General features: G+C 44.0%; 1 protein-coding gene across 3 annotated transcripts in view; it reads left to right on the top strand.

Annotated features, from left to right (window-relative positions):
* Il20ra (interleukin 20 receptor subunit alpha) overlaps positions 1 to 6,614 on the top strand; it is a 34,731-nt gene extending 28,117 nt beyond the window's left edge. The window contains exons 9-10 of one of the 3 annotated variants that reach the window (XM_076552683.1): positions 3,060 to 3,199; positions 5,396 to 6,614. In XM_076552683.1, coding sequence (XP_076408798.1) covers positions 3,060 to 3,199; positions 5,396 to 6,160 — 905 coding nt within the window. In that variant the 3' untranslated portion in view covers positions 6,161 to 6,614. The remainder of the gene's footprint in view (positions 1 to 3,059; positions 3,200 to 5,395) is intronic. The other 2 variants (XM_006986105.4, XM_076552684.1) reach the window with 2 other exon arrangements.
* The last annotated feature ends 5,532 nt before the right edge of the window (positions 6,615 to 12,146 follow it).

Genomic DNA, 12,146 nt, shown 5'->3' with positions numbered 1-12,146 from the left:
ACCGTCAGCAGGAGTCCACTGGCAACAATCCTCCCCAGTTAACATAGCTTCCTACCTTGGGAATAGCATTAAGAACTTTCATAGGAATCATTTTTCATCTATCCAGCCATAGTCCCTCTAGCCAAGCCTTGGAGAACACCCAAGATCTATACGGCAGGAAGCAAAGCATTGCCCTGGGAACACTTTCAAATGCCACTGCCCGGATCTCCCTTGGGATACAAATTACAGGCCCCTTAAGTTGCCTTCAGACATCACCTGTCACTTGTCAGCTGCGGGCGGATGTGGGGTCACCAGAATCAGTCTCTTACAGCTGCTTCTCTCTGCCTCCTTCCTGTGTTTTCTGAGCAAGGCTCCCAGGGAACTGTAGTTTGGGGTGCTTCTTTTAAGAGACCTGGAGTTCTGAGCCTTGTGTTTGTTTAATAAGTCTGCCCTAGAGTGAGAACTTCAGCTCAACCCCTGGAAATGGAAGACAGATAGACCTTCAAGTTCTGCTGCATCATCAGATGGTCTTCATCCATGATCATTCTGATCCTCCTTCATCAGGGAGGTCTTCATCCATTATCATTCTGGTCCTCCTTCATTGGGAGGTCTTCATCCATGATCATTCTGGTCCTCCCTCATCAGGATGGTCTTCATCCATTATCATTCTGGTCCTCCCTCTAACATGCTCTCAACCTCTTGCAGGTTCTGGTTCTTTCCCCATCCTTGACTGAGAACGCACAGCCCTTAGCCAGTCAGTGGCGACACACAGCACTTAGGAGACAGAGGCAATGAATCTCTGAGTTTGAGGCTAGCCTGGTCTACAGAGTGAGTTCCAGGACAACCAGGGCTACATAGAGAAACCCTGTCTCGAAAAATGAAAAGAAAAAAAATAAAAGAATCTCCAGCCCCAGTCCCACCCTTCCCCCTTCCCCACCCCACTCCTGTTGTGTTCCTCTTCCCTTTCAAGGTGAAACAGTCCCCAGGAAAAGGAAAAGTGTTGGAAGCACATATGAACAGCTTTACTTTTGAGTCTCACTCTTTCATGTTATCTCTTTGACAAGAAAGGATTCTCGCCAGGCAGTGGTGGCGCACGCCTTTAATCCCAGCACTGGGGAGGCAGAGGCAGGTGGATCTTTGTGAGTTCGAGCTAGCCTGGTCTACAGAGTGCGATCCAGGAAAGGCACAAAGCTACACAGAGAAACCCTGTCTCGAAAAACCAAAAAAAAAAAAAAAAGAAAGAAAGAAAGAAAGAAAGAAAGAAAGAAAGAAAGAAAGAAAGAAAGAAAGAAAGAAAGAAAGAAAGAAAAAGAGTGAGTTATCACTCTCCAACAATTATCCCTTAGCTTTAGCTCTACCCAGAAGGACTGGTCCACCAGCACAAAATGAATCTGTTAGCCACCGTATGAGGGTGCCATATCTTCATGTCACGTACTGAATATATACAGAGGACAATGAGACCCACCAGGAGCATGGCAGAGTATGAGATCTTTTGTTTTAACTTAAAATTTTTAAGCTTTTTTGAGGCTTTCATATATAAGCACTGAATTTACATAATCTAGCCCCCCCTTCTTCCCCTCCAACACTCCCTCTGTGTATTACCCACTACTTCTCAAATTCATGACCTCATCCTCTCTCTCTCTCTCTCTCTCTCTCTCTCTCTCTCACACACACACACACACACACACACACACACACACACACACACACACACACACACTATAACCTGCTCAGTCAGTTTAGTGTTGTTTCTATGTATACATGTTTAGGACTGACCACTCGGAAATAGCTAAGCTACCAGGGTCCTTGTCCCTGGAGAAAAATGGCTCTCCCAGCAGCCATTAATTGCCTATGGCTCTTTATCTATGGGTTGGGGCCTTGAAACATTTCCCCATCCACATTGCCATGTCAGCTGGTCTTGTTCAGGTGGCCATGATGTTTAGATTCCCTGGGTGTAGCTTCCTTGTCGAATTTAGAAGACACTCTCTCACAGGAGTCATCCTGGTCCTCTGGCTCTTACAATTGTCCTGCCTACACTTCAGAATGTTCCCTGGGCCTTCGATGTAATGACCAGTTAGGTATATGGATCAGTTGGGACTGAGCACTCCATAGTCAGTTGCTATCTGCATTTTGTCCGGTTGTGGATTTCTGTAATGGTCTTTGCTGCAAAAAACCAGCTTGTTTGATGAGGGAGAGGTAGGAGCTACATTTGTCTTTGAGTATAAGGATACAGGTACGTATTTAGAATGCAATTAGAAATTATATTGGTTTAGGAAAGTGGCAGCAGGTAGTAGGGTCTCCTCTGAGGTCCATGACCTCACCAGCCATGGGTAGTTGGCAAGGTTTATAGAACCAGCCATGAATTCTCTCCTGTTGGCCAAGGCTAGGCCAAATTAGATGGTTGTTGGTTACCCCCGAAATGGAGGAGCCACTGTTGTACCCTTGAGTATATGACGTCATGCTCATCATTATTGAGGTCTGCAGGCTTTATAGTAGGGTAGGACTATTGATTGCTTCTCTCTCGGCAGCTTGCATTGTACCTTTAAATACTGAGATCTGGTTCTCAGGAAAAAAGGCCTCTAGGTCAAAACCAGCTTGATTTCTCCAATTTTTGTGTCCAGAGTGTGTGGTATCTTCAGTAATAGGGTCTTACCTTCGAGTTCTAGGAAGCCACAAAGGGCAATGGCTGTGGTCTGTAACATTTGAGGAGTTTCCTGGACTCCTCTGACTAACTCAAAGGGAGGTTTCCCTTGTCTGGCACTAGGGATTTCGTTAAAGAGGGTGCTGCTGTTCAGTTTGAAGAGCTATGAATTCCTGGGCTGACAGATCCATTGATTTTCTCATACATGAGCCAGGATGGATGTCAGAGCCTGACATAAGATTTTGGAATACCCAGTAACTAATATTATTAATGCAGCCTTACTGTAAAGATGGGGGTGAGTTTATAGACGGTGCCTTGAGAACTTTATTGTCAGAGAGATGACAAATTCTGAGACCCTTTACTATATTAGCTGAAACTTCTCAGTGTATAGATGAGAAACACAACCATCCAGTCCTGACCTATGATTTTTCTTTAACAGATCAAATGTCAGCACTGAAGGTTAAAGTCATCTTCTGGTATGTCTTGCCCACATCTGTAATCGTCTTTCTTTTTTCTGTGATTGGCTACTCAGTTTACCGTTACATCCATGTTGGCAAAGAAAAACACCCATCGAATTTGGTGAGTGCTTGGCATGGTGGGAGACTGTTAAGGCAACAGGAAGAGAGGAGAAGGGGGTAGAATAGATACAGTCTCACATCAGCGGAGTGGCCTTAAGCCGTTGATGAATTCTAAAACACATTCTGAGCCGGGAGTAACTGAGTAAGAGAGTCCTTACACAGCATGTGTGCCATGCTGGGTGTGACCCCACCTGCACCCCAAAACCAAACAAAAAACAGCTTTTGTACTGAATTCATTCACAAATATACAAACACTAAAACTTCCTCAGGTTTGAAACACGTTCATAATTAGTGAGTGCTTGAGATAAGGCTGTGGGATAAACAAATAACTTAAGTCATGATCACTCCGTCTTTCTCAAAGTTCAAGCCTCGTTAGAGATAGCATGTGAAGGCTAAAGAGAACAAGTTTTTGAGGACTCACGGGGTACAATGAAGCCCTGAAACCTTTAATATGGGGGGGGGTGATCAGTTCTCATGTTCAAGAATGTGGAGGTAAGAGCTAGGACACTTATTACAAGCAAAAGTAGCAGGGAAAGGGGAGGTGGATGCCATGGTGGGAAAGCTTATCATATGACCAGCCTATCATGTCCTCCATGAGGAGCTACACTGGAGAGCAGGCACCGGGCCGCAGAGTGGGAGTATGTGGTGCTCTTCTCGGGGTTGAACTTTATTTAGTCTTCAGAGAATTTTCAGTAAGGTTCTGAGCTGCAATGCTATGATCACCATTATGTCTTAGATCTTCTAGAAAATAAAGGCAGCTTGTTCTAGTAAAGTAAATGCAGCTAAGACGCCATCTGGGGGAGAAAAGAAGAGAAGAATGGGACATGGGGGTAGGGGTTTGGAACATGGAATCTAAACATGCTTAGGAAGCACAAGGCCAGGACTTGAGCATCCACTGAAAGAGGAAGCAACTTGAAGAAACAAATGAGATGTTACAGGACCATCTGATGGGAGGACCCGATGGGCTCAGCGGTTAAATGAAAGCATGCCATGGGGTGACAGGAAGATGGAACCTTGTCACTGATGCTTCCCTCAATAACAGCCACCTTCCGCAGACCCCAGAGCAGAACAAAAATTATGTCTGTGGTACTCAGGATGGAGCCTAGGGCCTTCCTCATGCAGACGGTATTACACTCCTTAGCTCTATCTCCAAACAATTCTTTGTCTTTTCTTCTGAGACAAGGTCTGGCTGAATTGCTCCAGCTGGCCCTTCCTCTCTTAGCTTCCAGCGTAGCTGGGGTTATGGGAACCTTATTGGTTTTCTTTATTCTTGTGTATCCTTGACATGGTTTAGACTTTTTAAAATTTCCCATATACTAGCAGATGAAATGATTTTTTCTCCCTCTTTTTTCCTTTTTGCCTTTTTCTAGCACAATTTGAACATTATATCCCTGTATCCATTCCCTTTTCTGGTACTGTAATTGAGTACTTTGACTAAACCCATTTATAGGGGAACGGGATTGTTTCAGCTCATAGTTCCAGGTTACAGCCTATCAGTTGGGGGCAGGGGCAGGGAAGGGTGGTAGGTGGTAGGAGCTTGAAGCAGAGTACCACAGAGAAGCATGATTTAATGCCTCCATGGCACAGCCTAGGAAAAGATGATACCCATGTTCAGGGTGTGTCCCTCTCACCTCCCTTAGCTTAATTAAGAAAATCTCTCACAGGCGTGCCCGCAGACCAACCTAATCCAGACATAGACACTTCCTCATTGAGTTTCTCCTCAGGTGACAATAGAAAGCAAACATCATACTCCCTTCCTATATCCTACTTTGATGCCTGAGTGCATCTCATATCCACAGTCTATCCAGGAAAGGGCTAGTCGTCTGGGTAGCCCCAGCTTACTAACTACAAACAGAATTCACTTTCACCTGTCTTACTCATCACCAGTCTTCATCTAGCAGAGTTTCCAATCTCAAGGAATTGAGAAGATTCCAGAACTTAACTGACTCACCAGCAGCCCCTCTCTCAGTGACACCCATGAGCCTCACACCAGAGGAACCTTCACTAGTGACCCAGTTCACTTCCGGCTGCGTTTTGGGGGTCGAGGGAAGTGTCCTCTCTAGGCCAGGCGTAATGCCCTCTCCTGAGTTGGTCAGAGAAGGTCACACCATCAGGTGACCCTGGAAGTTCTAGTTGGCCGCTATTTGTAACATCTCTCTAAAGTGAGAAGGTGACGTCCATTCTCTTCTCTCTGCAGATTTTGATTTATGGAAATGAAATTAAAAGAGTCTTTGAGCCTGCTGAAACAATTACGCTTAATTTTATCACCCTCAATGTGTTGGATGATTCTAAAATTTCTCAAAAGGATATGAGCTTCCTGGAAAAAAGCAGCGATGGTTCCAGCTTTAATGACCCTGAGTTCAGTGAGAGCCAGGAGCCCCATCTGGAGGAGACGGAGGGGCAGCACATAGGATACTCTTCGCATTTGGTGGATGTTGTCTGTAGTGCTGAGCAAAGAGACAAAAATGGTCTCCTAGCCCATCACGAATGGCTCAGCAGCACCATGCCCACAGGGGAGGCAGACGCTGAACATGAGTATGGTATCCCAACTGATTTCTACAGGCAGGCCGAAGACCACCAGTCCTGTGGGCAGGACGAGGCATCCAGAGCAGGAGAATTATCTGAGCCTCAGGCAGCTTTAGCAAACTTGGGCCCACCTCTTGAAGACCTACATCCCCTGGGACAGGAGCATCCTGGCTCAGAAGAGGGGCCAGAGGAAGAGCCGTCCACAACACTGGTGGATTGGGACCCTCAAACTGGCAGGCTGTGCATCCCTTCCTTCCCTAGCTTTGGCCAGGATCCTGTGGACTACGGACATTGTGAGAGAGACCAGCTCTCAGAGGATGGTCTTTTGTCCAGATTCTATGAGAACCAGGCACCTGACAAGCCAGAGGACGAAAATGAAAACTATCTCGTACAATTTATGGAGGAATGGGGGTTACACGTACAAATGGAAAGCTAAACCCGGACTTCCTGTTGACTTGACGTCTCCAGTGACAGGGCACGCACCTGTCAACAAATGAATGAACCATTCCAGTGAGTGAACCATGGAGACGAGTAGGTCAACCTGTGTCCAGATTCCCAGTGTCAGGCATGACTTTCCTGTCTCTGTTCATGCACTTGGTCGGCCCTGCCTCCTCCAGGTGGTTGACTTCTACAGGACCATCGTCCCAATCCATAGCAAATCCTGGAGTACAGGAACTTTCTGGAATACAGGGCCCTGAGCTGTGTTGTAGACAGAGTAGGCATCTCCAAGTTGGATGGAGACTTTCTACAGAGCTTGCACTGTGGACATGGTTTATTATTTTCTAACAAGTATACCTATAGTACAGTTATTTTCTAGATTTTTATCATATGTATGTACCACGGTAAAAATGTTTCATAAAAGTCATTTATTTTATAAACACCTTTTTTTCTAGAATTTGTTGATTATGAGAATGTTAGGACACTTCAAAACACACCTGTGCCACTAAATGGAGGGAGAGTGGTTTACATATAGAGAACTCAACTCACTGTTTAGTCATGATAATCCATGTTCAAAATGAGCCAATCAGGTCAGCCTTTGTGCGTCTGTCTTCTGTAAGGGGCGGTGTTTATCAGTTTTTGAGCAGCAGATCTGGAGTGTGAGCTTAAGTGGCTATTCCTTTGTAGTCAGGAAAATACCCGCTCAATAATTTAGTAGGAACCATTGTTGCCCGAAAGACCTGCCACATTTTATAATAGAATACCATACTTATTTGGGTACATGTATTGATAAAAATATACTTACATAACTGTAAACTAGCAATGTTCCATGGTTGAAATGCTGAATCACTAATTAATTGACTAAGGGGCAGTCAATACTGCAAAGTCTCTTAGGAAAATGTGTGAATGAATATGACCTCACCACATAATAGTAAAATCAGTAGTAAGTAAACACTGGGCATAGAAAAGCAAGTTAAATGAATATGTGAGGAAGGGTTTATTAAAGTTTGACGCCGTTTATTGTGGGAAGTGAAGTACATCATAAAACACCTTCCTGGCAATCCAGTAACTACCCAGCGTCTTCCCTACTTAATTAAATTCTACATCACACTACATTAAACACGACAGAATCTATAAAGTTGAACCATGAAAGACGGTTGGTGTTTCAATGTTTTAGACCTACAGAAACATCAACGTTTTATGTATTTGTTTAATTATAAACTCAGTCCACAGAGTCTCTTTCAGGAAGACAGATATGATCCTATTTCCTTAGTCATATGCTTGGCAGAAGCAGACAGCCCTGGTAGAAGAGATGGATTCTGGGGTCATGGTCTTTTGCAATTATCCACAAATCCAAACAGTTTCTGATTTAATGGTTTAATTTAGAGCATAATCATATTAATCAGAGTGTTCTGTTCTCCTTGGTCTTTGTAGAAATGATTCTGGTGGAAGAACAGATTTATATTACAAACTGGAAATGAAGTTCAGGATTAGGAGAGCATAGGTTGTTTTTAAGAGCTAAAAGGAAAATAATTGGTGAGAGTTTGGCTTATCAATTTTGCAAAATATTTGTTTGTGAAGTGCCTACTACGTTCTTCAATGTCCTCATCAGTGAAATACAAATAAAAACTTCCTGATCACTGTTTTGAGGATGGAAAGAGCCAGACTACAGGGGACACTTAGAGCAGGCCAGTGCATGGAATGATGGCTATGTGAAATTATCCTTATTCCCCGCCGATCTGTGTGCTCGGCGTCAGAGCCAGAAGCCATCTTGACAAGAGAGTGACGCAAATGTGTGCCTTGCCTCACATTGTTTTTCTCACCTGAAAGTACAATAGTAATTTGCTTCCTACTCGGTGCCTTCGCCGAAATCTTCCCATGTCGAACCACATTTTTTTTTCCTTTAAACGAGAAATCTAATTCTGGGTTGTCTTTCTGTCTCTTGTCATTTTAAGCATATCAAAAGTATTCAGCATTTCAGCATCTTGCAACATGTGAACATACACACAGGGGGAGACAGAGACAGAGACAGAGACAGAGACAGAGACAGAGACAGAGACAGAGGAAGAATCCCTGACTTAGGATTCAACTTAGAATTTTCAACTTGCTCATTGGATCAAAGATATACGCATTCTATAGAAACTACATAGCTCCAACTTTAAGAGTTGATCGCTTTGTATCTAGTGGTACGCCATTGTTTCTGTTAATGGCTTAATGCTGGGGAGTCACAGCTCCCAGTCAGCCCTGTGGTCACAAAGGAGAAATAGAGCTATGGCGGACTGAGTTGCCATGGTAGCTGGGCTAGTGATGCTAACATTGAGTATCTCCTCAGGTCCGTATGTTGAAAAGTTGGTCCCCAAGGCTGTACTATTAAAATAGACCACGGGCCTCAAGGGGGTGGGGCTTAGTAGAAGGGACTTAGGTCACTGGGGAAACCCCCTTGAAGGGAACTGTGAGACTCAGGTCTCCCAGTCTTTGTTTCCTGGTTTGTGCTCTGAACACAGGTTTCTGTGTGCGCTCTTGACTATATGCCGCCCTCAAAGAAGCCCAGATCCAAGAGGCTGCCCCCCTTTTTAGCTCAAACCTCCAGAACTGTGAGCCCAAGGGCAATATTTCTTTACTTTGTGAGCAGCCTGTGCCGGGTATATTATGATGACTATGTGAAACTAATAGAGCATATTAAATTCATTTTCAAGGTATATTTTCCATCTGTGATGGAAAGTCATATCCATACATCCAAGCAAGCCTATGGCATATTTCTTGTAGGAAGATGACTATGTCTCAGATGTGGGAAGCAACTGTCCTGGATCCTTTCTTCTGTGGTCAGGCCCCAACACCTCCTCTACATCTTCATAGGAGTCTATCTCTGAGGAACAAGTGTAGCTGTGAAGTGTCAGGGTTCTTGACCAGTGCTACACAACTTATCACTGGTTATCGCGCAAGATAAAACCAGGTCTACATACTGCTTCCACATTAGATTTCTTTTACTCATGAAAACATTCATCACTGAATCTATACCCACAGCCCATAACTCCTAAACAACTGATACATCCAAATGCCACCACTGGGGCTGGAGAGATGGCTCAGTGGTTAAGAGTACTGTCTGTTCTTCCAGAGGACCCAGGTTCAATTCTCAGCACCTACACGGTGGCTCACAACCATCTGTAATTCCAGTTTCAGGTATCAGATGCCCTCTTCTGTCCACAAGCACCAGGCATGCATGTGGTATGCAGACATACAGGTAGGCAAAGCACCCATACAGATAAAAAATAAAATAAGGTAATATCTTGCCCAAGGGATGAGAGTGGGTAAAGGGAATTTGTCTCCCAGCAACAGGAGAAAGAGCTGATGCTCTGGGTTGTACCCAGCTCCAAGGAAATCAGTACAGCAGGGAAAAACTCTTTGTACAGCCCAGAGCGCAAGCCTGCCCAGTGTGATAAACATAATGAGAGCATTAAACAGAGAGTTGATCATCAAGGCTGGGTGCATTGGGTCATAAATCATATTCTCTCCGGCCCACACATTACCACCCCCACATCTTCCAGATGAATTCAAGCTAAATTATCTTAGAATTGTTTTTCGCTTTTTCCTTCTTTGGTTCTTCACATTACATCAACCACAAATCTTTTAGCTACAGTTGTTTTCCAAAGCCTTTATTTTTTAAAAAGTGCCTAAATTTTTAATAGTTTGGCTTTGGGTATTTTAATAATTTTTATTTTTATTATAGAAATGCATGGATATATCTGCATATATATGTATATTGATCATAAACCAACTAGAAATGGAAATAGTTTTATTTGTAATTAAATCCCACACAAATTTAACCACTCTAAGTGTATTAGGGCAGAGAAACTGTTCTCATTTTGAGACCATTTTTCCCCCAGGGGACATTAGCAATGTCTGGAGATGTTTTTGTTTTCTGAGTCTCACAATGCAGCCCAAGTTTACCTGGAACTAGGTTTGGAAACCAAGAAGCTATTGGACATCCTGCCCCAGGCTCCCTGAGTGGCTGGCCCTAGAGGCATGCGCCATCACACCTGGCTTAGAGACATGTTTTTTATTGCCATGCCTCAGAGGGAAGCATCTGATGGTTCCTAATGGAGATAGAATCTGAGAATATTCTAAATGTTTTATTTTGAAGCCCCTATAACAAAGAATTACACAGCCCAAATTAGTCCTGCTGTAGAAATTTCTAGACTCTTACACGCATATTCTCCTAAATGGAGATCATGTTGAATTAGTCTGTGACTTGGTCCTTTCACACACACACACACACACACACACACACACACACACACACACACACACACACACACACACACAAATGTCTTATTAACTGTTTTATTTTAATAATGACTACACGTTGGTGTACCAGTCTTATCTGTGGCAGAACTTAACAGCATAGTGGGAATTACTTTCTCTGAGCATAATATTTTTGCTTTGTAATAGCAAAAGACAGTGACTAAAAATTGGAGATATTAAGCGTCCTGCATAAGCCACACATGATGGCTATGCCTGTAATTCCAGCACTTTGGGAAATGGAAATGGGCGAATCAGGAGATCAGGGCTAGCCTTAGCTATGTGAGTTTGAAGCCAGCCTTGGCTATATGGGACCTTTTTTCAAAAACATGGGCGGGGGAGGGGGGGCTTTATAGATTCCATAAGGATTCAGTTTGACATGACTGTAGCAATTCTGAGCTATAACTGACATTACTGCACAGAGTATTCCTGGTTGGTTTTACCACAAAGCTTGCCAATATACTATAAAGAAGTAAACCGATAATGTATTTGATACTTTCCTTTTCACTGGGACAAAAAAACACCCGACAGGAAACAACTTAGCCAAAGGAGAATTTATCTTAGCTTACAGGTTCTTGACAGGGGCAAGGTACTGGGACTCTAACCGGGGTAATGAGAGCTTGTGATGTGGCCTGATACAGTTCCATCGATCGGGAAGCCCAGAGGTTGTAATCCTTTAGCCCACACCCCGCTTAGCCTACAACCCCATATCTGCCCACCAGGGCTCATGTTCAAAAAGTTCACAACTTCCCAAAACAGCACCACATCCAGGAAGTAACTGTTCACGCGCAGGAGACTTCTGGGGACAATTCACATTCAAATCATAGCAAGTACATGTGGAACTTAATGACTAGAGCCTGGTGCAGCCTACACCTCATGTAGCTCATGTCCTTGATACTAGCTTAAGTTAAACCAGGTACGTTTCAGCTTGGAGGAAGTCACCTTTGTCTCAACCACTTTATAAGCCCCTTACCTCGCATCTAAACACCAGGATCCACTGTTCTTGCTGCTACGCAGGACCAAGCCTCTGTCCATAAGTCCCTAGTCGGCTACAGCATCTACCCTGAATCTGCTTGCCTCATTCTCCATGCTTTCAGAACCTTGGATCCATTCTCATACACTAGGACCTGGTTGTTCTAGAACATACATAGTGTGTGCTTTCGATATGACTGAGTCTCTAAAAACATTGTTTCTTGATGATCGCTACCTCTCCCAAGTTCCCTGATGACTGTCAGATGCGTCTTTCCCTATGGGTACTGCCTTTGGCCCTCTGTCACTCTGATGAGAGACTGCTGACCCTCATCGCAGACAGGTGATCAAAGGCCGCCATGTCTGTGCAGCCATACCATCGCCTCCCTGCCTGGGCAGCCACAGCCTTCTGATACTACTTTTCTCATTTTCATATTTAGCAACTTTTCCCATTGTTTTTCATTCTGATTTTAATTCCAGGAAAATCGAGATTAAGGTTCTTCCTGAGTGGTTACCCACCTAATATCAGCTGCAGTTTTGCATCATATGACAGCCTCCTGTTAATATTTGTGTTGGTGGGGTGAAGCTCCTTCCAGCAGAAGGAGACACATCTGCCTTCTGCTGCCTAAGGAAGCATAGGCGTTCATGTTCTGCCTTATGCTGCTCGATAGATGTCTTTTTTGTTTCTGGATCTGTCGTCTCTGGGTAAGGCAGTA

This window comes from Peromyscus maniculatus, chromosome 16 (assembly GCF_049852395.1).
Source record: "Peromyscus maniculatus bairdii isolate BWxNUB_F1_BW_parent chromosome 16, HU_Pman_BW_mat_3.1, whole genome shotgun sequence".
Lineage (NCBI taxonomy): Eukaryota > Metazoa > Chordata > Mammalia > Rodentia > Cricetidae > Peromyscus > Peromyscus maniculatus.
This window is presented reverse-complemented; position numbering and strand designations above follow the sequence as displayed.